The sequence below is a fragment of the Myiozetetes cayanensis genome, unplaced genomic scaffold, assembly GCF_022539395.1.
Source record: "Myiozetetes cayanensis isolate MyiCay16 unplaced genomic scaffold, myiCay2020 scf2-11, whole genome shotgun sequence".
Classification (NCBI taxonomy): Eukaryota; Metazoa; Chordata; class Aves; order Passeriformes; family Tyrannidae; genus Myiozetetes; species Myiozetetes cayanensis.
The window spans coordinates 49,507,600-49,534,210 of record NW_026087411.1 but is presented as its reverse complement, the minus strand read 5'-3'; the positions used below and the strand labels follow the sequence as shown (position 1 = coordinate 49,534,210).

The following is a 26,611-nucleotide window of genomic DNA, read 5'->3' as shown; positions in this document are numbered from 1 at the left end:
ATCTGCATTTAGACCTCAGAGCTATTTAGTCTCTCTTCATAGGAAAGCTGGGTTGCACTAACCATCCCTGTCCTCATCCTGCTCTGCATCTAATTCTGACACACTGTTTTCTGAGATAGAAGGGATCTTAATGACATTCAGTAGAAAAGATATAGATAAACATGCAAACTCCACAACTATTAAATTAGGAAGGAATTTATTCAATTATATTTTACTAACTCAGATAACTGTGCTGAAAGAACAGTGCTTTGCTGGGACCCACATTTGCCTTATAGCAAGTCCAGAAATGCCCTCTTGGACTCTTCCAATTATGCCAAGGCACTCCTAGATTTGCCCTAGTGCAGAGTGAAGTTTGCCCAAAACACAGGCCACCCTAAAAAGCTGCCCCTCCAAAGGCACAAGGAAGGCAGGAGCAGCCTGCGTGGTAGGCCTAGTGCTATGGCTGGGGAAGAGGGGCACATGTCAGGGATAGGAACTTCCTGTGCTTAATTTTTAAGACAATTGAGGCTAAAATAGGGTTCATGTTGTGAAGAGAAAGTACTGAGAGTAGGGGATGAAAAGACAGTTGCTAGGGTCATTGGAGCCCCTGGAAGAATTAGAGGAGGATAGCTACAGAGTACAAGTATTGTTTGTGCATAATGAAGGCTGAATGTGCATATTTTAGGTGGGAAAAACCTGTCTTCTTGTCCTCAAGACACATCACTGAAGGCAAAGGATGCACAGAATAAATAAATAAACAAATAAATAAATACACAAAACCATGCTTGGGTAGTTATATCAAGCTATATGCTAGGCTTCCTTATGACACCAGGGCCAGCAATACATTGTTTTATGATTTTGATGGTTCAGGATGGACAAAATAAGTGCCTTAATTAAGGGCAGCCCTTTTAAGTATATTGAAGAATATCAGTATGTTTTGCTGTTGTAAAGAGAAAATAACAAAATTTACAGAAATAACATGTTAGCTTGGCTGTAATCTCTGAATAAGACTATTAAAAAGTTTTGCAAAAAGTAGTTCACAGACTTCTCATTCTCTTGCTCCCTTTGCAAGAGGCACAGCTGGTTATCCAGGGTGAATTGCTTTGCTATCTAAACCACAGAGGGAGGTATGAGTTGACTCAGGATGAGGAAAGGAGAACATGAACACTCATTTTCAGACAAATATAAAGTAGCCCCTGTCAGCAAGACACAAAATCAAGACAGTGATAATTTACTGTTAACCTCAGATTCTAGATCTGAGGACAGGGAAGTGCTCTAGCAGACATGGGACTTTCTCCAGTTTGGCACCTTCACGTCAGACCTGGTGGCTAATGGGGCTCTGATTGAGCTGCTGCTGTGACACAGCCCTCGCCTGCACCCCTCGGCTGGAGGGAGCTACATGAAATGTTATTGAATGACAGTGAATTGCAGAGCTTTTTTTTTAATGACCCTCAGAAAATTTACTGGAAAAAAAGCAAAATAATATTATTTATGAAATTTCTGTCTCTTTCACACTGTCTCTCAGAGCTGCTTGGAAGCTTCCCCAGCTCCCCACCCCGTTTGGCTTTTTGTCTCTGTTTTCAAGAAATACTGTATCATCAAAATGGAAAAATATCCAAACTGCTTCACAGAAAATGGAACCAATAGGCTGATCACCTAACTTGGAGTCTGGAGGATAAATGTACTAATAGCACAGTGTTACCCTTTTATTTTTGACTTCCAGTCATACATTGCTCAACACTGAGATTTGTCCCTCTCTTAAGGGTTGCTGTAAAGTGGAATATGACCAGATGGTGTGATACACTTTCTTCAGAAAGAATACAGCATAGTCTGCATTAGAGGCAGAGAATAAAACCAATATATGCTTTGTTTTCAAGGAAAGGAGATTAGCAGAGATGTACTTACTCCTGAAAAGGAAACGCCCAAATTAATGGGATAAACACTTTTCTAATACATATTAGTGTCCAGGCCTGGGAGCTGCACTCCCCTGGTTAAGCTGCAGACTGATCTGTTTTCTCCTGTTAGAAAAATCATTTGACCATTTAAGAAAAATGATGCAATAGCAACAACAACAATAATCCCTCAACTGCACTTATTCCCCTTTTTTCACTGAGCATTTGCTGCCTCATTGCTTTAGTATCACAACTACTGGGAAGGCCTGGGTCTCATCACTTCTGTGATCCTTTGCTTACTTGCTAAAATGTAACATTTAACTGAAGAGAAGATTTTATTTATTTTTCACTGAAAATGGTCCAGCTTAAAGTGAATCTTGGTGCTGGCTGCAGCCACTGTGCACCATGTGAATCAGATCAACAGATTTGCCATTAACGCTGCAGGATCTGGATGGGATATTCCCCAAAATGTGTTTGTCCTGCTGCACCAGCTGAGCCTTAGCAGCGATGAGCAAATAAGTTGTCTTGAGTGAAACATTCATGGCTGTGGTATTTAGCAGAGAGGAATAGACTGCAACAAGTGAAAGATGATCTAATGACAAGGTAAGCAAGGAGAGGTCATGAGAAGAAAAGGGGGAGTAAAAACACAGGATCCTCAAAGGACATAAGGAAAGATGGGGGTGAGGTGCTGGTGGGCAGAAGGCTCAAAAGAGCTGTGGTGGCTGTAGCATATTTTTCTTGAAATACATCCAACCTTTCAACCATCTTTGTCTGTCTTTTTAACAAAGTATGTGTTTTTTTCCCATATTTTCTATGACTCAAACCAGCCTCAACTGACATAGCCATGAAACCATTCCTTCTGTTACTGCCCCTATCTGCCTCATTTGACGTCTGCCCCAAGTTTCCTCAGTAATGCGGTCCACAGTCCTGTAGATTCATTTTTCCCCTTCTTTTAAATCTACCACCTGGACAACCTCTTTCTTAATGCAGGGTCAGGTTCTGCAGTGAGTGAGAGTAGCATCCTACAGGAAACACATTTAGCTCATCAAGGTAGTTATAGCACATTTGGTAGGGTGAGCTGAGGCTGTACCACCAGTTGTAATTGTTCTTCTCTCTATCTTCTAAGAACATTTGACTTTGCAGTCTTTAAAAAAAATAAATGGAAAGCAGCAAGAGATTACTGTATATTAATAGGCTTAACTACTCAGATTCATTTCACAGGCAAAAGGAGATCGACAGAGGGAGAAAGCTTTAGATATTTCACTTTAATTTGCCTTTGGCATATATTCTGCTAGAAGTAGTAATTTATCTCTCAGTAGTAATACTATTTAGCTATCCAGTAGACATTCTTAAAACTGCAGGACCACAAAGGTCACACAAATACAGTAGCTCAGATCTAAGAAAGCTTTAATCGTTAGCAGCATTTTTACTTGCTGCTTATCTAGTAATTCCAGCTTGAAATAGACCATATATGCTTATTTTGAAGAAATCCTTAAAAATTTTATTTAAGTGCCTAGTTTTAAAAGTAGTATTCATGTGGTCTAACTTTGAAGATAGTGAAGACTAGAACTTATTTACCATAACAGAGAAATAATTTTATAGGCCATCACAGACTTGCATTAGTTGTACAAAAGCAGGGAAAGTTAAAGCAAAACATGCTCAGGCAACATAGTTTCCTCACTATGAAGTAGCTGTTTATTGGATTTTATTTCTTTACTCTCCAGTAGATGGCAATGCAGCACTTGGCCAATAAAACAGTCATGTGAAGACACTTCTCTGTATACAGGTCTGTGGGGGCTTTAGTTATATATTCTGAGTCCAACTTTAGACTGCAAACTTTATCCAAGTGAATTATTCGAGTAGTGTTTTATTATATTGGTTTTATTATATTATATTATATCCGCATGAGAACATCAGAACAAGACTTGAGAAGTGAATGTAGAAATGACAGTGCTTTTCAGAGAAGGGCAAGATTTTAAAGTCTTAATGGCTGCTGGTTGTTTTAGTTATGTCTCTTACATGGATTTTTTAGAAGACTCGGGAGGTAAAAACGTAAATTTTTGCATGTTCTCATTCAGAATTATACTTGCTCTTGAAGTGTTGTATTTCTTGTGAAGAAAAAACAGCACAGAACTTGCTGAATCCTCTCCCTTCTGTTTGACCTTCTCTCCAGAAGGTAGCTGTGCCACAGTGTCTGTGCCTTGTCTGCTCATTTACATTGCTCCAGGGCCATTTTTGGGATTGTCACGGTAAGAGCAAACCCACAGAACATGTCAAATTTGGCAGGGAGCCTGCCTCAGCTGACAGCCTAGCTACTCACCTGTCCCATGTGCCCAGGTCACCAGAGCATTCCATGGGGTTTGAGGTGGGTATAATGATGGTATTTCCCTTCAGAGCAGGGAGCTGGGTGAGGTATGGATTTGGGGGCACCAGTTGTGCATTGCATGACACAGAGATGGCAGAAGTGCTTCTCATTATTCTGTGTCCCAGCTCAGGGCTACGCAGGCAGAGAGACCCGTAGTCCAGCGAGGTTACCTGGAGGGAGGTAAGACACATCCTTCTGTCGAAAAGGGTGACAAGTCAGCAAGCAGCAAAGTGAAGGGATGGCAGTGAATCAATAGAGATTCAAATGTGTTTTGCTAATAAGTCCTCACAGGTTTTCTTCATCTTTTCATTTATACATTTGTTTTTGAAGGTTTGTGATTTCTAAAAGTATGGATTGATAGAGCAGAAATGGCCTTTTGTCAAATATTTGACTTTTATGTAACAGAGATGAAAGCAGCAAACCTTCAGAACAGTTTATTTTTTCAGAGCCTTGTAGCAGACATTAATTACTATTTGCATTCCACCTTGGATCAAAGAGGAGTTCGAAGGAAACTGCAGGTTTGCATGGGATGCAGATAACAGCACCAAGTGACAGAGATTCTGTGCAAATATGGTTCAGACATGCTCACACTGGCTTTTTGGTAATTGGTTTGCTAGCAACAAGTGTGTGGTTGCTGATTGTGTCTACTGTCCTTGTTTGGATTTTGTTTGGTTGTTTTTTAAAAAGCCCTTGGGTTTTAGAGGTAGTTAATGCAAAGGTGATGACAAATTCTGTAGCTGCTGTTTTCTTTATAGGTTAAGCCAGTGAGAAGAAAGTATAGGTCTGGGAAAACTAATAATCTATTTTATATTCCCACTGTTAAGTGTGAGGAAGGATGAACTGGATGTTGTGATTCAGAGCTAGCAACAGCCTGATCAGAACAACTCAGAAACATAAAACAGCATTCCACAGCGAGAGCCTGATGTCTCACCTTGTCTAGTGGCCATTGTCCTGAGCCATGAGATGCCCAGTCTAGGGGATACCAGCACATAGTTTCCACACAAGGAAATAAGTGGGAACTTTCTTCTTTTCCTTAAATTCTTCATATATTTTTAGGTAGTTCCTCTTTGAAAAGTAGATGCACAGCCTTGCCTAATTCACACCAAATATACCTCTGAGAATGAGAGACCTCTGTGTTTGCAGAAGGTACGAAATGCTGCTCTTACTTCTATGACATTCACCATCTTTCCACTAATTTCTTCATCCAGCCCTTCCTTCTTTCCCTCCGGTCTCTCCCAGTAAGCCTTACTACCACCTCAGCTGTTCCATGAGCTGGTTAATCCCTTTTCCTTCCCCCGTCCTTAATGCAGCCAGGGCAAACACGTGCCAAATCTACCACAGAGACGGATTTTCACTTTGGCTGCTTGGAGGGACTGCCGTACTTGGGTGGCTCAGGCACACCTTGGGAGGCCATGAAGGAAGAAGAGAGGCACAGCTTGTAAATGTTATTCCCACAGCACACACAGGACTAAACAGAGGTAAGGAACACTATTGGGGCTGATATTGAAAATAACAGAAAATAAATGTTTCCTACCCTGGCACTGTGCAAACCTTGCATAAGCCTCAGGGTGCAACCTGACAGTTGCTCTTTTGCAGTTTGCTCTAAATAGGATTTATCTAGATTTATTTCACTTACATCAAGAAGACAGTGTCTGTGGGACGTCACTGTTAGCTGCTGCAACTTGCTGCTCTCCTGGGCCTTTCACTGCTTGTGCCTCAGGACCCAACGCTCCTGGTGGCAGGAGCAACATTTCTCAGAATTGAGGAGCACATCTGGCAAGGATGCTCTCTCAATTACCTGATTGAACTGAATTTCTCTTCTCCAAATTGCATCTTGACTTCAAAGAACTTAAGCTCTCAGCAAAGTAGCTACACCTGGAAAAATGAGCAGAAATAGTTACCATCTTGAAAGGTTTTCAGCTGGTTGGTTTGTTTTCCCATCTCTGTTTCCCAGCTGAATGTGAGATCTTTGTGAGGCTCTGATTAGGTACTCACCAAATCAGTGTCATGTTAACTGCATTTTCACCATGCTACTTTACTCCTCTGGTGCTGCTTGCACAAGGGATCACAGAGCCACTTTTCATACACTTAAGTGAACACCAAACAACAACCAGAACTTGAACAAAACCTTGACTTTGGTCTTCTCACAGGCTGAACAACTAACATGACAGTAGAATGCAGTAGGATCCAGCCAATAAGGATGCAAGGAATGAGGCTGAATGTTGGTCTACTGTGTATGGAGACAAGCAAAGAAACATCTGTTTATATGTTCCTGGCCATGAAACATCTGTGGCTCTGAGGTTTTGCCTGCAAGCCTGAACACTCTATTGCAGACACCTGTCATCTCCAGGGGAGGCATATCTACACACAGACAGGTACTGCATGGGAGCTTGAGCCATTGCTTTTGATGTGAATTTGCATGTAACCTCATAGACTCAGGTAGAGAAGCCTCCCATATTTCTGAAGCAAGACAACTGACCAAATTGCTAAAATACACACAAAAGAAAAAAAAAACAACACATTTTTGAATGCCTTCAAGAAGTTTTCCTATATGTCCAAAGGCAAATTTCTGACTCACATTCCCATGTATATTAGAAAGCAGCCTGAAACCCTTCCCTGCTTTGTCATCAGGTTGAGGAGAGGAAAACTGAGAAGGCAGCAATTGGTCTCAAGGCATGTTCTAAATCCAGTCCTTGGGGGCTAAAAAAAGTGTCTCTCAAAGGAAAGTGGCTTAATGAATTGAGCCTCTTATCTCATTTCATTAGATGAATTTATTAAACACATAAGCACTTATTTGTGTAATTGAATTTGATCTAAGCCACTCTTCTCCTCAGAAACTGCACTGCTCCAATCCAGCAAGTGCAGCCTGTGCCGCTCTGTAACAGCAGCAGACCTGATCACGGTGGGAGGTGGGAAGGGAGCAGTCATGTTTGTCACTATCAGCAAACACAGTCTTCCTCATGGAGCACCTCCTGTGGATGGCAGGTAATTCAGTTCTTCTAAAAGAAAACCGAAAGATGTGTACTGTTTGCCTACAGTTTTAGTGTGCTCAGGAGCATCACTAATTATGCTTTCAGACAGCCAGTGCTACCTACACAACGGCTCACATCTCAGGTATAGAAGATGGTCTACAATACTGCCAATCATCTGAGTTTTTGGCTTTGTAGAATTGCTAAGACCTGAACACACCTCCAAGCTGAACTAACCCCAGCCCTCACTACCAAGTCCACGGAGGACTCTGGCATATGGACATCAAAGTGAAAGACAAGCTATTGTAACGCTGCTAGTGCTGTACAGAAACAGCTCACCAGATGGTTGAGGTGTCATTACATGTTTTTTTTAATCAACACTGAACTTGCGACAGAGACAATTCAGTTTCACTCTTCGAGGCAGAGAAATGGTGATGGTTTTTCTGTTTGGCTAACTGCAAATGAGCCACTTAAGACAGAACTTTAAAAGTGAATGCTAATAAATATTAAGTAACAGCGTACTCATACTTCAGTAAGCATAAAAAAATTGTAACTTTCATTTTTAGAACCTGCTGAGTATATGTTCATTACCATAGGAGTCAGTGGAGCCAAAGAGCAAAAAAAATAGTAGTAGCTTGATAGTCTAATTCTCAAGGGTGTCCCCTTAAGGCAGGATTTGTAGACATAAACACAGGTCTTGTTTTCACAAACTTGCACAGCTGTGTAAGCATTTTGTGGCTAAATGAAGAAATGCAACTTGTGGGAATTTCAGAATAGTACATGCCAATATAAGGAAGGTAGAACTTGTCAGGGATGTGGTGGGCTCTGCCTACCTAGGATGGGATCTGCCTTGCAAGAGCTAAGCCCAGAACCTCCAAGCCTATGGAGGACTCATCTCAGAGATGGTGAACTTAAATGTCTGGATTCAACAAACAACAAAGCTGTTTGAAGAGCAAAACTGTAATTCCAACTCACTCTTCTCTCCTACTCAAACCTGTCTAGTTTTGGAAGCAGTTAATCCCACCAGGCATCTTTCTGTTTGACCTTAGCACCTACAGTTTTCGTGAACTCCACCTGCAGCAGGCCAAGCAATAAGGTTCTCTTGAAATAACATCTAGGGCTTTGTTCTAGTCTGTCTTTTCTTGGAAGCATACTAATTCCATAAATGTCCTGAAAAGTTTTTAAAGAGGGATTGGGGCTTTTTTAGTGTTAGAATATTTTAAGTTCATTTATGTGTGCAAAAATTTTTCCATTTGGAGCCAGGCCCAAAAACAATGGAAATGATAGAATCTCAGTAATATCAGAGCTTTGGCATCAGGGCTTGAACATTATCATTACACTTAACACCTGTAAGCACTGTCATGCGGGTGTAAGATCAGCAAAAGCTAATGGTGTTGCAGAATAAGGAAAACAAATAATGATGTCCATTCGTTCAGTGAAAGACTGCAGGACCTGCAAAAGGGCAAAGTTAAGAATTAATATGACTTTTGCTTTGTATTACTTTCTGAATGTTAAATGATTAACTTCTAGCAGACTCATGAGGTAGCTTTAGTGGCATACGTAACATTACATTCATAGCTTTTAAGTCTCTGTGGGCTTACACGTGAAGCTTCTGCTCAGGGATAAAGTTTCTTTTTCTAAGTATTAGCAGCAAGAATTTTAACGTTTCTCCCACATCTCTTTTTCTGGTGGAAACACTTGTGGAAAGAGAGCCTTTAGAAGAAGGATAGGTATGTATGTGTCGGGGGGTGCTGGTGGTTGGTTTTGGCAGGGGCTACTGTGGTTAGCACACATTTGGATCAAACACACCAGCAAAAAAACTCTGAGAGCAATAGATGGGGGCTTTGTGTTTTCAGCTGCTCCCAAGGCAATCCTGGACCACAGCAGTCTTGGACGGGAAGCAACACTCCTTCCAGCTGCAGAAATGGCAAGCGCCCTGGCTTTTCGCGTTGTGCAGTGTTTGTTTTGTTTTTATTTCTGTTTTGTTACTTGAGAGACTCTTGGAAACAGGCTGTCGGCGGGCCAGCTTGCAGCGCTCCCCGCGGGGCTGGCGGCGCGGTGCCCTCTGGCGCACGGCGGCGGCTGCAGCAGCGCCCGGGGCCGCAGCCCAGCCCAGCCCAGCCCAGCCCAGCACAGCCCAGCCCAGCCCGGGGCATCCGCAGAGGAGACCTAACACTGAACCTTCGCATCTGACACGCCACCTCCTTCCCACGAACCGCTTGCCACGTTGTACAGTTCGGGCGGGAGCGCTGCCTGAGAGGAACCGAAGATCCAGCTGTCTGGATCCAACCCAAAAGGGTTTTTTTTTGTTTTGTTTTCTTTTTCTCTTCATGTCGCTTCCAGAGCTGAGCTTCCGGTTAACGACAACTAACGCAGACACAGCCCACCCTTGTTACTTACGGCTAAATCCACAAAGGATTAACTTCAAGCTGTTGCCATGTGGGCCTGGCAGCACTCTGTTAGGCAGCTGAGCACACCCATTAATTACACAGCAAATTTAACCAGACCAACAAATGCGAAGCACTAAGTAAGAAGTCACTCAAGTGAGCTGGGAGGGTCAAGAGGAATGTCCTGAGGCTCCTTTGCCCCAAAACCTCGGGCACTGGCATCTTACTACAGACTGTAGACAATACCTGACTGCTCAGCAGTTACAGCTTCCCTTCTCCAGAACAAGGCACCTCACCAGCCCAATGAAGCAGAGCTGTATTTGAAAACCAGGTTTGGAATCCCTTCTTACAGGCAATAGCTTTAACTACAGCTCCAGAGCACTGTACTCATACACTCTTTCTCTGGTTCCACCCTTTTTTAATTATACCATTTTAAAGTGGAAAAGCTCCCAAGGGGGAGACCTGGGAGACTTCTTGAACACATCTCCCTGAGCCCAGCAGCTGGACATTCACAGGATGTAACAAACTTTGGACACTGATGATTCACATTGTATCATATTTGGATGGCTGCTTCTGATCCTGGGATTTCAATATTTTGTTTTGAAAACCTATTTCTCCTGCTGCAGATATGTGCTGAGAGTGCTGACAAGGAGAAGAACTAGAAGCTTGGTAAGCTGGAGGGAGAGGGGCCCAAGGTATAAGCAAAAAAATTAAATCACTGGGCACTGCTACCAGAGGAATAAATAGAAGATCTGTTAGCAAAACTAAAGACAACCAAAAAAAGAGAGAGACCAAGGAAATTTATTTACTTTTTATCTATGAACAGTATGACATATAATTATAGACAAGTTTTGATACACAGGAAAACCCTTTTGTCAACCATTTTTTTTGCTAAATGAAACAGCACAATAATCTTTACACATTCATAATTTGTTTTTTCTTTTTTTTTCCTTTACAATACACAGCTTTCTTGGATTGAAGCAAACTGCAGGACATATTGAGTACTGGTATATTACAGCTACTTACATCATTTAAGAACAGCAAATGGAGAAAAATAAGTTATTTAAATATTGATTTCATATACAGAAAGTGCAACTTTGTTAGTTGTTACATAACTTGCTCAACAGTTTTGATTCCCCACAGGGTGTCAATTAATGATAAAAGTATCTTGGACCGAAAGTATTATTTATTCTAAAAATAATACAGTACAACTGCACAGCTGTGACTTGGTGAATCGACCACTATTACTGCTCTTAGAGATGATGACCTGTTTGCAGGTTTGCAATGTTTAAGGCTTCTAATCATGCTCCCAGTTTGCATCCAAAGCCAGGCTTGTATGAGAGCATTGCCACCTGGGTAACAACAGTGGGTTATTGATCAAAGCTTATGGTTACGGTGACATTTAGTAATATTTTGGATTTGCTGCTTCTATTGTTAAATAGCTGTTTGAGTTACTAAGATACAGTGGATAGATACGTAACGTTGTTAGCCTGAGCAGAGCAGAGAAGATTCCAGCAGCAGGTTTCTTCCGTGCTTCCCAAGAGTTAATGAGTGAGCTGTTGCTTAGAGCACTGAATGACTGCAAGAAGATGCAAGTGGCTATGGCTCTCATACCACACACCATCTCACTTGCTTGGGGAATGCCACAGATCACTGAAACCACAGCAGGGAAGCTCAAACACTGAGAAGCTTAAGGCTTTTTTTTAGATTAAAACATAAACTAAAATTGTAATTCAAATGAGACCACAAAGCATAGTCTTTAAAAGAAAACAAAATAATAACTAAAACTCAAAAATCTCAAACTGCTCACTCTAGACGTGATGGGTGTGATTTGGTTTCCCTGGGTCACATAATCTATGGATTTACCAGGAGTGTTTGGCACACAGGTTCAGATTATTCTCATAATTCTCCTTCTGTTAATAAGAGCAGGAAAAGTAATTAATATGGAAGAGCTTTACTATACAACTTGCCTTCCCTGCAACATAAGGAAATTTGTTTCCTTTTTTTTGTTTTTTTTTTTTGTTCTGTTTTGTTGCCTATAGCCAGCTTGGACTTTTCTCTTGCTCCAATATAGCTGCTGTCTACTTAATTCTACTCTGTTCTCATCCCTGCCAGCAATCCCAGGAAGTCTCAATACTCTTTCCATTTCCTGCTTGCTGATAGTCGCCATGTAAGCCTCAGAGACCAACAACAGACAAATTATCATTATTTAAAAAACACTTCATTTTTTCTTTTTTTTTAAGAATCATAGAATATTGAGAGTTGGAAGGGACCCATCAGGATCATTGAGTCCAACTCCTGGCCCTGCACAGGACACCACAAGAATCACACCATGTCCCTGAGAGCATTGTCCAAATGCTTCTTGAACTCTGTCAGGCTTGGTGCTGTGACCACTTCCCTGGGGAGCCTGTTCCAGTGCCCAACCACCCTTTGGGTGAAAAACCTTTTCCTGATATCCAGCCTAAACTTCCGCTGACTCAGCTTCATTCTGTTTCCTCGAGTCCTGTCAGTGGCCATGAGAGTGAAGAGATTGGTACCTGCCCCTTCACTTCCCCTTGTGAGGATACTGAAGACCACCAATGAGGTCTCCCCTCAGTCTCCTCCAGATTGAACAGACCAAGTGAACTCAGTTGCTCCTCATAAGGCTTCCCCACCAGACCCTTCACCATTCTTGTGGCCCTCCTTTGGATGGTCCCTAATAGCTTCATGTCTTTTTAAACTGTGGTGCCCAACATTTCACACAGTACTCAAGGTGAGGCCACACCAGATTTTCACCAACTGTACAAAACACCACTGGCTGTATGTTTCCTGATGCTGTCATACTAGAACATGTTGATTATCCACACAATAAGGAGATCATTACAGAGATTGACTTGAGAGTAATCTCGAGTTACATCAGTGAATTAGTTGCCTTCATATGATGGTTTGAAGTAGACAGCGGTGAAATACAAAATGAGGAAAGTAAACCTAATACCTTTTCAATTCTACCAGGAGCCAAATCAGTTATCATCTGTAGTCAAATGCATATTCGTGTGACTTAAAACATGACTATGAAAGGATCAGATATAGTAAGGAATCCTTAAGGAGTAAACATAATTTTTCATGCATCAATCCGAGAGCATTTTATGAGGAGAAATCATTAGCTCAGTATGAAGCTGGGATAACTGAGGCACCAAATAGCAAAGTGCCTTGTCTGGTTTTATACAGTAAATTGACATCAGAACTGATATTGGAAATAGTCACACATGCTGCCCTGTGCCCAGGTTTCTACACTACCTCCCCTTTACCTGCCAGAGTAAGCTTGCTCTGCCTTCCATGGAGTATTTGTATTACAAGAAGCTGAAGGACACACTACATATAGACCCCAAAGGATAAGCTGGTTATGTGCTATTCATGATAATCTGTATTTGGTATATAAAATGTGTACCCAATATAGAAAAATAAAATTTGTCATTAGCCAGATGGGCGACTGGGAAATTTCACATGGATTTAGGCAGAAAAATATTACATCATGGAAAAATGGTTCACCACATTTGCCAGAACAGTGCTCTCTTTTAGTGAGAGGTAACATTAATGCACTCAGGATGGGTATCAACTGTTCTGAAAATCACAGTGTCATTCATGAGACTATAATAGAATCTTTTTTGTCCATGCAATGGCATTACTGGATTTGATGATTTCTGTGGGACGCAATTTGCTTTTTCAATGCAAGCGATTTTTCATTTGCAGAAATCCACTGTTTGGAATCAATATGGTCAGGATACCAAGTCAAAGCTGCAGCATAATGATTGACAATAAAACACAGTACACAGAATATGATTAAAATGAAAAGCAGTTACATATATACAAGGCAGTATATCTTGGAACAGTTTAGTAACAACATTAAATGCAGACGGTAGTGAACAAGAAGTTAACCTGACAATCAAAACCTAGCATAACCCTGCATTTGTAAAAGCATCTCTACAACACAGAAGGTGTTATGATGAGGCATTTTATAGAAGCTACTTCAGCTGGAAATCACCCTAAGTGTAACTTAAGGGTGACAGGTGGAAACTAGGCTTGGGAAATGTGAATATGGGTAAGTGAACACTAGGTAACTGCTTAAAAGCTTATTTTAAGGCAAATAAAAAGCTGATTGCTAGAAAGCAGTTATAAAAATGACCTCAGCTCTGTACAAATAAAAAGAAGCTTTCTGACTCTCCATGGGTTAGTTGCATTGGAGTGACAGAGATGGACCACGCTGAAAACTAATTCCAGTCCATTAACTTTGGCCTAGCTAAAGGCTGTGTGGCATATTGGGAACACTACCAAGCAACAGCAAAGATGACCGGGGAGGGCTTTGTGTTTAGTTCTAGACTAAAATAAACAAAAGGCATTTGCCAAACAGCTTCTACTGGAATTTGCGCCTCGGCCTGTACCTGGAACCTAGATGTACAGGAGACCTCTTACTAGTATCACTATCACAAACTTGAGGAAAATGTGCAAGGGTCCCTAATTCTGTGAAGCTGTCTGGTTCTCAGGACAACCCTGTGCATTTTATGAAATAAGAATACTTTAGATGGGAGTGACGGGGGAGTGAAGTACCACATCTGTGTTACCTGGTGGTTGCTTCTCTTCTCCTTCAGTTGCCAAAGACTTTCATATCATCTGAAGAAGATATCTGCCTGTCCTTGGGAGCCACTTCCTTGATCCCTTTAGCTATGTGAAGTAATTAGAGCAATACTGGTGCAGGAAGAAGCAGTGAATTCTCAAGCAGGCAATGTCACACTATGGAGCATGTAAAATTGCCTCCGGATCAAGAGGTTTTAAGAGTCTTGCTGCTGCCAGGAGCTTGCTTATGTGCCTTTCCTCTGTGATGCCAGCTTTTTGAAGGCAAGTTTGTGACAGAGAAGGCACTTTGCTCAGTGTGTTGAATCCTGCTTCTGTGAGCAGGCTGGAATACATAGGCAGACCAATGGAAATCAGCCAGTCAGATACAGAGGTGATGAGTCCTGGGGATATAGGTTTACGGCAAATTTCAGTGAGTCCTCCACTTGGAATCTGGGGAGTGAAAAAAACAGAAAGAAAGGAGAACCCTTAATGTCAAACATATCTGCCTTTACAGCAAGTTTGGTTTTTTTTTTCCCTTCTCTTCCAAACTGGTATAGTTTCATAGCAGATGGTTCAACTTCCCTCATGTCAGATTTGTCAGTATGAGAGCAGTGTGGACTAAAAGGCTAAGATCACTTGGCACAGAAGCAACAATTTTGGCAATGTAGACACAGTGGGCAGTATCCAGCTGCTTGTGTAACTGTCATGTGCCATTCTGAATTAGTTTATGAGCAGTAAAAAATATCCAGTAACAAGACTTTTTAGAGTGATACATTTAATTTCTCAGTTAGGCAAGAGAATACCAATTTTGTTTATTACCTCCTCAAACAGACCACGTTTTCTTAGAAAAAGCCATCATTTTCCCCTCCTTCTTTTGCTGAGGAGGAGTGGACACTAGTACAGTTTAAGAAATGAAAAAGGAGTGTAAACCCTTTCAGATTTCAATAGAGAAGTATTTAATACATGCCACTCTCAGTGAGCAAGTCTCTGTTACCACTGCTTGCAGTCTGCTTAGACTTCTAGGACTATTACTCAGCCAAGAGAGGGATATCGACTCTCCTTTCAACCACTAACTGTCCTCCTTTCGGACAGGGGGTGGTACATCCTGCCCCTACAGTACCTCTACCTGTGTTGTACCTGCTGGATGAATATAGGGAGCACTTTTGTACCAGGACTTCACAAGAATCTCCCTTTACTACTAGTCAGTCCTTTTAAAAGTCTGCTCATAAACAAGAAAATTTGGTCTAAGGAAATACTCACTGCCATGCGATGCTGCTTCCTCAGCTGCTTAACCCGGATTTGGTCCAGATTTGTGGCAACATCCTTTTCAGGCTGCTCCAAGTCTTCAGAGTACCTCTGTACCAAAGCCTCAGGAATGCCACAGCGACCATGCTGAATGTTCCCAGCCGGACACAAAGGAGAGAGGACAAAATAAAGAAGTGTATCAATACAGACCAATAAAGAAGCATAGGATGGGAGCAAGAAGGAGCTTTCCTTGAAGTTCCATGAAAAATGAAAAAAACAATCCCTTAGGGAAGGACTGGACCTTAAGACTCATTCCTTCCCCTCAAAAAAAAAAAAGTCTAATTGATGCTCTCAATTTAGAGTTTCTTGGAAACATAAAATCTAATCATTACTTTCTTTTTCAGCTCTACTTCCCCACATTAGCAGAGAAAGAGACATTTCCATGTCCGGTGACACCAAGGCACCATTAGCCTGAAAAAATGAAGGTTCAGAATAAGTCTGGGATTTCTCAGTCCCCCACAACACAAGAGTTACTTTAGGCATAAAGTCTGAGAGTAAAGACAGAGTTATAGAATGTCTAATGTCTCAATGATTTTTGGTTTACTTTGGTTGGTTACTCACAAAAAAAAAATCATAGACAATAAATGAAAGAATAACCCTTGCAGTGCTAGCAGAATGAAATCACTGAAATGGTTACCACTTACCTTGTCTGAGTACGGTTCTTCAGTAAGATCAATGTCTTCAGACTGCAACTTGTTTTCTATCACCATTTCCAGATCCATTCCCCTGCTACAAGAGACTTTCCTCGCTGAAGCAGGACCTAGCTTTACCACATGCTGCTGAACACTAGCAGTCTCTGGGAGCTCCGACAGCCAAGGTGGCAGTGGGCTAGGAGGGGTACTGGGCTCATGTTCAGAGGATGTCCTATGGACAGGTACTCCATGACAATCAATGGGACTGGATGAGCTGGTCTTTTTTACTGGCAAACATGGTGCTTCTAGACTTGAGTGGTTCCCACTTGTGGTCATGGGAGGATGGTATAATCCATTAGAAAGGCGTTCTCGGCATTTTTTGGCAGGGACAGGTGGCGGTTGAGACGGATTTTTTGGTTGCATTCTTGCCTCATTTGTGCCTTTTTGCTCAGCTTCTAGACCTCCCTTGAGGACTGGAGCATAATCAGCCCGTGCAAGGTCATGAAAGCCTTTACTTTGTATTTCCAGAGGCATCCTTGTATTTTCAGCGGCATGATGCATCACTAAGGCAGGCTGAGCTTCATAGTTTTTCAGGGGGAATGGAGGAGGCTTTCCACCTGCAGTTTCCATTATAGAGCAGTCCAATTCCTTAGCTCTTCCCTTCTGAGAACTAGCAGCTCCCTTACCCTGCTTAGCCATGAAGTCATCTACCACACAGCTGCCTCCACGAGGGCGAGGCGGCAGGGCAGAGCCAGTTGCCTTTTTTGCTATATCCAGTGAATCCTGAGGAAAAGACCCTACTTGCTTGCTAGTGTCCTGTAGGTTAGCATTGGATTCTCCCTGGAGATCATCCAGTGAGTGGGATCTTGGCCACGTATCTACATCCTGAGGTCCATCCAGAGTTTCATAGCTCCGACAGACGGCAACCGGTAAACTTCTGCGGTTCTTCTTCAGACCTGTGGTGGCTGGAGGTTGGACAGAGCTCTTCAGAGCATGATGTGCACAACCCAACCCTTTTTCCCCATGCTGTAGAGTTTCTATTGACTTGGTCAGTGGAAGCGTGGGATAATTTGATAGCTGGTTTTTGCTGAAATCCTTAAAGCTATGGTCACTTGCTGATTTTGAGGGCAGAAGACAGGTTCTTCGAGTTTTACCTAGAAACAAGTGAACTCACCATTAAAAAAACCCCATGCAGCATAAATTAGAGATCACTTCTAAATGATTTTGAAAAAAAAAAAAGATTTATTCTTTGTTAACTCTAAATGTACAAGAACTCAGTGCCATTTTAAGCATATGTATTTGTGAACTTCAGCTTTATTCGTGAAGAACTAGTAAATGTGACCAGATAAGTAAAATATATCCAAAATACTTAATATTCTTCCTATTCTCCAATTTGCAGAGATTTGAGGTTTAGCTCATAGAAATCTTTTTCATGTAGAAATATCCTACAGTTAGAACTGACACCCTATGTCACCCTTCCTGCACAAGAAAGTGCAGGAAGACTGGTTTAGTACCAGCCCCTTTGTTAAAATACTTTTAGGAACAGCAGAGTTTTATAGAAAAAGATCTCATGAGATGGAGAAATGTTTCAAAAGGGAGTTTCAAGTGTGACTAATATTAGTGTTAGTCTCATGTCTCATGTCACGTGTGTTATCAAAGTGGAAGGTCTTAGAGATTTGGTGTTTTACTATAAACAGTTAAGATATCAATATGAACCACATGTTCTTTGTAAGCTTTATTTTATATTTTTATGAGATATGCACCACTGATTTTAAATAGTGAAGTCCACCAACTCTGCTTGACAGAAAAATCCTGATCAAAGGGACTGTGCCTACTAGAGTATTCATTACTTGAAATACAAGGTCTTTTCTCAAATACTATATAGAGGTTTTTTTTCTTTTTAACAAGACAGAATTAAATTTGTCTCAAAGCAAATGACCTCTCAGAAAAACAGCACATCCTGAACAGTTATTTTTTTCAGGGTGACAGGGATATTTTCCGCCATGTACAGTAAGCTTTCTAAAATCAGGATAGATAGATAGATAGATAGATAGATAGATAGACAGACAGATAAAGCTCAAAATTTCTTTTTCCAATGGAAAAGAAAAAAACCAAACAGCCAAAACCTCAAACCAAAAGATTTGGCTAAATGATATCAAAAGTCTGTAATAAAAGGCAATCAATAGCTGCCAATTAAAGGATCTGATCATTTTAGAAATCTGAGAGGTTTTGCTAACTACATCAGAACTAAAGTAATGTAGTGTACTTTTAAGCAATAGATGCTTTCTTCTCATGCAGCTTGCCTTCAAAGCGTTATCCTAAAAGAAGTTCAGTGCTTGGCTTTTGAATAATATACACTGCTTGCCTTGCATAGGAATGAAAGAACCTGTTTAACCTAAAAAAGAAATAGCTTGCATTCTCCTGCATCTTACTCTGCTCAAGGAGTTTAAAAAACAATGTATCCAGAAAACTAGAAAAGAAAATGGAGGTTACATTTAAGAAGAGATGAGGAAAAGATTGCCATCAAAAAAAGTTACTTTATCTAAAGTCAAGGCGTGCCTACAAGGATGAATGCAAGCACACAGGAATTGGTTTCTCAGAAGCTGTATGGTTCACAGTTCAACTCAAATTAAATATTACTATTCCCACAAAGTGCTAATAGAGACACATCCCACACTGAAGTTGGCCCCCTCGCTACTACCTTGAGTTCAGGTAGCTCAGAGAACTAGTAGAGGCCTCTCTGTCTGCATCTTTCCAAGGAGCTTAGCCACTGCCTTCTGAAAATAACTTGCAACCACATTAAAAAGACATGTGTAAGAGATGTTATATTCATTTTTTAGTGCCTTCAGGCACTCATGTCAATATGTAATGAGCATGGAAAGAAGTGTTCTCTTTCCATTATTCATATTTGCCAGCACATGTCTGACTTCTGCAGTAATTCACCCTATTGTCCGGGGCTTGCTGTCAAAAGCTCACATAACAAAATCCATGTACCTTCTTTTCAATTTGAAATATTAATCAGGGGTTACACCGGTTTTAGGAAAGCCCACTCAGGAATCTCGGCACTGAAATAAAAGTTGTGAGAAATGCTCCTCCTGTGCAATGTAAGCTCTTACTGAAGCCATAAGGCTCTGCTCTGAGGTTATTCCTGTCAAACACAGGATAGTCCACAAACTGTATGTTCCTTGCTCTCTGTGAATTGAAATAAAACTGCAACGCTGCTGTAAGTACACTATGGATACCTACGAGAATACCCAAACTTTTCTGCAGTGGGACCCAGAGAAGTACTTACAAAACATACATATGGATCACTGCTACAGTACATAGCAAACAATTTTCTAGCCAAAATATAAGAGTAGCTCTGAAATCTTGAACTGATACCAAAAGATCCAGTATCAGCCCCAAACCAGACACTACAGTAGTCATCAAAATATTATGTATAACCATCCCCCAGAAAATGTGAAGACTAGTTCCTTCTCAGAATGCATTTGTCCTTTATGAAGTGCTGATCTGCACCATTATGATGTTTATATTAGACAAATGACTATCCTTACCTTAAAAGATTAGTTTTGAAAACAACATGCATATAAACAAGTATGGTCCATGAACTTTGCAAACAAGGTGGAGCAGATTTCAGATTAACAAGCCTTGACAAAATCTCTGAATGAATCCAATATCAAATGTTCTTTTCATAACAGTTTTCAAAACAAGCACTAAATGCATTTGTGAGCAAAAATGACGCAGAAATGCAGCAAGCCATACATAAAAAGCAATATAAAAATCATCAGCATTTCACATTCTAGAAAACTCAGACAGAAATATTAGTTTAAATGTAAGTATCTAAGCAGACAGGCAATGCCAATTGCTTTCTAAAGGTTTTATTATATTGTTAAAATAAGGAAAATGTACAGGCAGAACTTTAACTTCAGTGTTACAGCTATCATTATGATGGCACTTAGAGATAAAAATGAAAGAAAATTGTCACATATGCCATATATTTAGCTATGATTCTATTCCAGCGTGCCTACTGGATGTGAATTCATATTCAAGGAAAAGGACCCCCTGCTTTCAGGAATTTAGTATATTGCTGATTTCAGGCATTCAGCTTCAAAGCAAATTGCGATTTTCTTCAATAAATTGTTATTTTTGAGTGGCGGAAAATGCACATACTAAGAGAAAGATCTTTAGCTCATATTTTAAATTGGAAAAATGGCCACTATAAGGGACGTACAGTATCTATTCATTCTGTTCCTGGTTTCCTATTTATGCTGGATGTTAGTGATGAAACCAGGCAGCCTGAGGCTAAGCCATGGCTCAAATGCTTGGACCGATAATGCCAAACTTAAACCAGTATTTTCTCTTTTAATATTTCGTCCCTAATGACAAATTTAGACCACCTCTCAAGTAAAGCATGCTCTGTTTCTTCAGAACAGAGACAAAAAAATCTCTACTATCATCTGCCTTGGTAATTTTTCACTGTATCACCTTTTACTGATGCAGGATAAGGCAAAGGGAACTGATATCATTAGGAATTTTTTCTTTTAATTTATTTCCCTGCCGACTTCTCAATTAATTTAACTTTCTAGTATTCACACAGTACAAAGTCCTAGATCTCTGCAGCTGGGTTCTGATCAGCGAAGAATGCAACATGTAACCTGAGCAAACACAAAAATATGGCCTAAACCAGAGGACATTTTTTCTTAACAGAAAAAATCCTCCTAATCTCATCAGAGTTCAGAGACTTCTCCATTGGTGATCCCTTAGACAAGGGCTATAGGTGTGCAAGTAGTGCAAGCCTCAAGAGGCACAGTAGCAGGAGAATATGACTGGAGTGGAGAAAGCAGGGAGTGGTAGTGAGAGTGCCTGTTGCCCTAGGATCACAAAGGAAAGACTGTTTGTGAAATGTGATCTGTTTCCTACCAATGCAAATAAATAAATTATTAACAGTAGCAATGAAAACCAATGGCTTAAGCCAAGAGGCAAAGAGGTAGTCAGAGCAAAGGAGAAAGTCAAGTATGAAGTAGCTTTTGTTAGCTAGGAACAGGAGGAGAAGTATATGAAGTTATCTACTGAAAAAAAAGACTGAAGGAATTTTAAGGCTCATTGCTGTCACCATTACCATTCTCCAGGTTTTCACTGCTCTCGTAGCAGCCAGAATCCCGAGGAGAGCATCCGGTTAGGCCTTGGCCTTCAATGAGAAGTTTCTCCTGAGATCCTGACTGGTCGCTGTTACCTAGAGGATGTGAGAATACAGTGAAAAACAGGCAAACAGAAAATGTGACTGAACTTCTCAACCTTCCATTTCAAACACCATTATTATGTGTGTCCAGAGAAGGGCAATGGAGCTGGTGAAGGGCCTGGAGCACAAGTCTTATGAGGAGTGGCTGAGGGGGCTAGGGTTGTTCAGCCTGAAGAAAAGGAGGCTCAAGTGTGACCTTAATGACCTCTACGACTACCTGAAAGAAGGCTGTAGCCAGGTAGAGGTTGGTCTCTTCTCCCAAGTAACAAGTGATGGGACAAGAGGAAACGGCTTCAAGTTGTGCCAGGGGAAGTTTAGCTTGTGAATTAAGAAAAATTTCTTCACTGAAAAGGTGGTCAGGCACTAGAAAAGGCTGCCCAGGGCAGTGCTTGAGTCACCATCATTGGAGGTATTTAAAAGGTGTGTAGATGTGGCACTTAGGGACATGGTGGACTTGGTTGGACTTGATGATCCTACAGGTCTTTACCAACCTAAGTAATTCTATGATCTTTCCTGCTGTATTAATTGACTACTGTTTTATAAAAGAGTGAGCATTAGGAAAAGCCATCACAAATGTTGGAAACATTCATCTTGTTCAGTAAATGATTAAGTAACAGCCTCAGCAACAGTGTGAGGGAGCAGCATGGTACATAATGAAGCAGAATGGAATTCATGTGCGCAAGTTAAAACCGTGGAAATATATTTAAAATGTATAAGTTCTTTCTAAGACCTAAAAAAACCCCAACACCCAAAAAAAGAAGAAAAGAGCACTGAAAAGAACCAACTCAAGTAAAAAAGAATAAAGCCCTAACTCTGAATTACCTTTGAGAAGACCCAGAGGAGGAAGGATCAGGAGTGGGGCTGGCACTCTAGATACTGTCCCCTAACAAAAGACGAAGAGACTAGTGGTACCAATTCCTTCCTTCCTTGGTCTATGCAAAGAGCCAACACCCAAGTGTGGTCCACTCAGGCTGCATAGACTGGATTCCAGGAATTTACTCAGAATGTGTTGTCAGAAATCGTATTTTGTAAAGAAGCTAAATCTGGAGCTGAAGATACAGAAAACCAACCTCATGACGCAAGGATACAGTTTATGCTGTGGTTTTTTTCCCCAGCAATGAAATGTCAGAAATGGCTATTTCAATTCCTACTCTCAGCACATGACAGTTAATTATGGGGTGGAACTATGCACTGTTGCCTCTTCCAGGTTAGAGCTGTCTGGTTCCCAGTTCTCTTTCTCCTCATCACCCTGACTTGAAGCTGGAATTTGTACTTTCCAACCACCACATCTTCAGGTTTTCAAACCAAAATTGAAGGGCTCTGAAAAAATTATTTCTTCAGGGAAGTAAGCATTCTTAATAGGTCTGAAAATAATGAAGAGAAGCTCATATTGGGTGACAAAAAGCTACTCTGATATTAGTGAAAAGAACCTAATTCTGCAACTGTGGCTTAATTGTGGGACTAGAGAAGGGCCAAAGAAAGAGCAGATGACTCTTTGGGAAACGAACAAGAAAGCTACATGTCACTGAGCACTTGGGCCACACAGCATTGTCAAATGATACTAACCACACATATCACTATAATTGAATTAAGCACTGCCCACTTAACAAGCAGCTGTTTAAATTGCTGCTATGGCAGTTTAAGCTAAAACACAGGAATTTGCACAGAAGCAGCTGAGAAAGCCCTCACACAATCCATTCCACTGATTCTGCTCGGTGGAGACTAATGTTCTGCTGACACTTGGGGATGAAAGGGAAATTCAGCACTGTCTTAGGTTGCTGCTAATACGCCCTGCTTATTCTTGTGTGGCAAAGACAACATTGAATTTGACTGCTATGGCTTACTCCACTTTTCCTTTTCTTTGCAACCATTTGCCTGACATCACATGTACAGTGGGCAAAATCGCACTCCTGCACATTAGATAGGTGGGTCACTGTTTTTCACTCTTTGCATTTGACTGATATATTTGCTCCCTTTGAAAATCACTGTGTTGTCATACATACAACCTGAAGCTACCTGTACAATCCTGCAATTAACAGTCCAAGAACCATATGTATCTACAGGTAAAATTAATTCACATTACACTTCTCCACGGCTCTCTGGGCTTTGAACTTTCTTCTACCCTTGATAATCTTAATCTTGTCCCTCTAGTCTGAAGATTTCTTCTTTCCTATTCTCTGTGTCAGCCTCTTCTTTTGAGTAGGTTATCTCAGGATTTGTTCTTGAACATCAGTATTCTACAGCATTATGTATTGTACACTTGATAGTAATTGAGTAAGTTGGGTGGCAGAGCTTATGCAAACAGAAGAACTTTGGAAGAACAAAAGCAAGTCTTAAGTCACTCCTCAAAAATCTAACATGTTACACAGGGTTACCCTGGACATAACTACATTAGATTTAAAAAAAAGGGATCAAAATCCTGGAACAAGTTTTCTGCTTTAAGGGGTTCACAAGGTTCTTGGCAGAGCTCTAGTAAAACATAAAACCTCAAACATCCCACGTACTATCATATTCCTGTAGAAGTTCCACTGCTGTGAGAAGAACAGCTCTGTGCTCAGGATCTCGAATGTTCAGTTCGTCCAAATCTTCTTCTTCTAAAAGCTTAAAGGTATCCAGATCTTCATAACCATTGAATAGAAAAGTGGGCATATGCTCCTGCACAAATGGGAAAAAAGGAGAGAAAAACAGAGAAGAGCTGTAAGACAACATATTTATTCAATTTATTTTGTCAATAAAGATACTAGATGAGATTTTTGCAACCAGTAAAAAAAGCAGTAGTTAAGCAAATGCAAACCAGCGCACAGTACCAAAATTATAGTATTACAGTTTGTATAAACACTGCTCAGGGTTCAGAGAAGTAGCTGTGGCAGAACTAGAATGCTGCACATATTTTTGTATTTGAAATGCACTATATTAAATGGTCTGGGTATCATGCTACCTGAACACCTGGTACGGCATGGCTCTGTATGAGGGGAGAAGTATGAAGGGTGAATGACAGCCCCACCAATCTATCCCTAGCAGTTCTGAACAGAAATGCAGAGAAACCCCATCCTCTTTAAAGACAGGATAACCATTGTTATTTTACACGTTTTGCTTGCCTCTGGAGTGTTAGCTAGTGGCCATACCATACAATGATTTACAGTCTCTCAGTACACACGGCTTGCAGCCTGAGGCACTTCATTGAGCTTGACAGGCAGTTCTGCCTGGTCTCAGCTATTCTGACTCTGCAGCTAAGACCTGATTCTGCTAAGTGGTGTCACAATCCTTAGGATTATGGGTCTGGTGTGCAACTTTCCAAACCAACAACTCAAAAGCTGTGGCTCCCTTCCCATAAGCAAAACTGAAGGGTAAACAGAGAGAGAATTCGGACCTTTAAGTTGATGCGATCCAAGAGATCCTCAACTGACTTGGGCTGGGGTGGTCTGCTTTTTCGACGCCTCCTGGTGGGCCGCTTCGGCTTCTCTTCCTCTTCATTTAACACGTCCACATAGATAAATTTGAAAGTGCCAACTTTGTTGTTCAACAGGCCCATCCAAGTGCCCATGGGGGGTTTGCTGATTATATCAATGATGTCACCCTTCTGCAGACCAAAGAAGCAAGAAAGCCTCCTAAGCACATTTTCTGATAGATATATTTAAGCAAACACACCCACCTGGATTTCCATGTACATGGAACAGACAACACTCTTTAGTTTTCAAAGCTCTTGCAAAAATGTCTAATTATACTTGTTTTACCAGTGGAAGAAAAGGGAATTAAGTGACATGACTTAGATCACAGAAAAAGTCAACAAAAGAACCTGGAATGGATCCCTACCGTCCAGATTCTCCAACCTGCTGAGACCTCTGTAGAGCACCACTGCTGTTTTGTACAAAAGTCTCTAAGCTATGCAATTATCTGAAATTGGTGCAAATAAGAACATGCTCAGTGTATAAGGGCATAACCTCACATCAGACCTCCTGAGCAAAGGAGGCTTATGCAGAAGGAACTGTGCAACAATGTTGCTTTTCCTAATGTGTCCCTGACCATAACGAAAAATGGACACAAAACCAGTTCTGTATGCCTAAAGGGATTACCTTGGATACATCTGCTTTAATAGGAATTAGCTGCCATTGGAATTTTAAGTAACGAGTGTTAAGGGGTCAGATCATTTGAACTGAATACAGCACCACTGAAAATAATCAAGGCTGATATGAAGAAAAAATTAAAGACAGATAACCACTCAGTTGGCAAAGGATTTCAAAATTAAAACAAGTTACATTAACTCAAATGCCTTTAAGAGACGCTATGTACAGGTGCATGGACATTTCTTCCAAGGGTTTTGAAAATTTTTCCATTGAGGATTACTTCATTGTGGCAGACAAATTATTTTTCCAGTCTTTCAAGCAAAATCCTTGCAAAAGGGAAATGAATTCATGGCACATTTTTGTTTTTCCCGAAACTAAAGACACAAGTGTCTTTCCCTAGACGTGGAGAAATACCAGTACTTACTTATGTTCTATAACATTTTGCCATAATTCTGTAATTGCTATATAAGCAAATCTTAAATCTATAAGACATGTTAAAGGGCTTCAAAAAAGACATATATATTCATTCAAAGATTAAGCTATAGTTCTTACAAAGAGCTTTCAATTTAGAATTTTAGCAAAATAAATGTTTGACCCCTTAAAAAGAGATATAGCTAGTACCTTGAGCTTCAGAGAATCTGTATCATAAGGACTTGGAGTAAAATCAGTGTGAACCCTGGCTCTTCCACAAAAAGGTCCTCTGTAAGGAGGCTCTTCATCATCACCGTCTTCTGATTTCACACTCTCCCTGTTGCTGGTCGAGGAATCTGTTGTGCTCACTGTCTGACCACCTGTGTGAGAGACACAGAATCAGTTCACAAAAAAGCTTCTGAAGAAGCTTCAGAAACAGAAGCAAGACAGAAAACAGGTCTTCTTTCCAGAAAAGATGATAATCAAAGTTAAAAGTCCTTAAATACTGCTATTTTTCATACACACATGTGATGGAAGAGTTAGTTAATCTACTCTGCACTTCTGTTTTCCTGAATTCAGCTCCTCAATATTTAATTGAGACGCTGTTTAACTAGTGTCTCATCTATAGTATGTCACAGGAGATGGTCATCTTTCTCGGAAGTTTTGCTTACAAAAAAAAACATAGTGGTGTGAGGAAAACAACCTCCTGCATGAGGGTTATAGAATCCCTCTCATGTCCTGGAATTTGGTGAATAGTGTAGCAAGTTCACATCATCTG

At 40.8% G+C, this 26,611-nt stretch overlaps 1 protein-coding gene across 1 annotated transcript in view; it reads right to left on the bottom strand.

Moving 5' to 3' along the window:
- Positions 1 to 10,375: 10,375 nt before the first annotated feature.
- SASH1 (SAM and SH3 domain containing 1) overlaps positions 10,376 to 26,611 on the bottom strand; it is a 533,011-nt gene continuing 516,775 nt past the window's right edge. The window contains 7 exon segments of the mRNA XM_050315112.1: positions 10,376 to 14,632; positions 15,443 to 15,574; positions 16,132 to 17,273; positions 21,239 to 21,352; positions 23,863 to 24,013; positions 24,729 to 24,938; positions 26,044 to 26,213. Of these exon segments, the coding sequence (XP_050171069.1) occupies positions 14,360 to 14,632; positions 15,443 to 15,574; positions 16,132 to 17,273; positions 21,239 to 21,352; positions 23,863 to 24,013; positions 24,729 to 24,938; positions 26,044 to 26,213 (2,192 nt within the window). The 3' untranslated portion in view covers positions 10,376 to 14,359.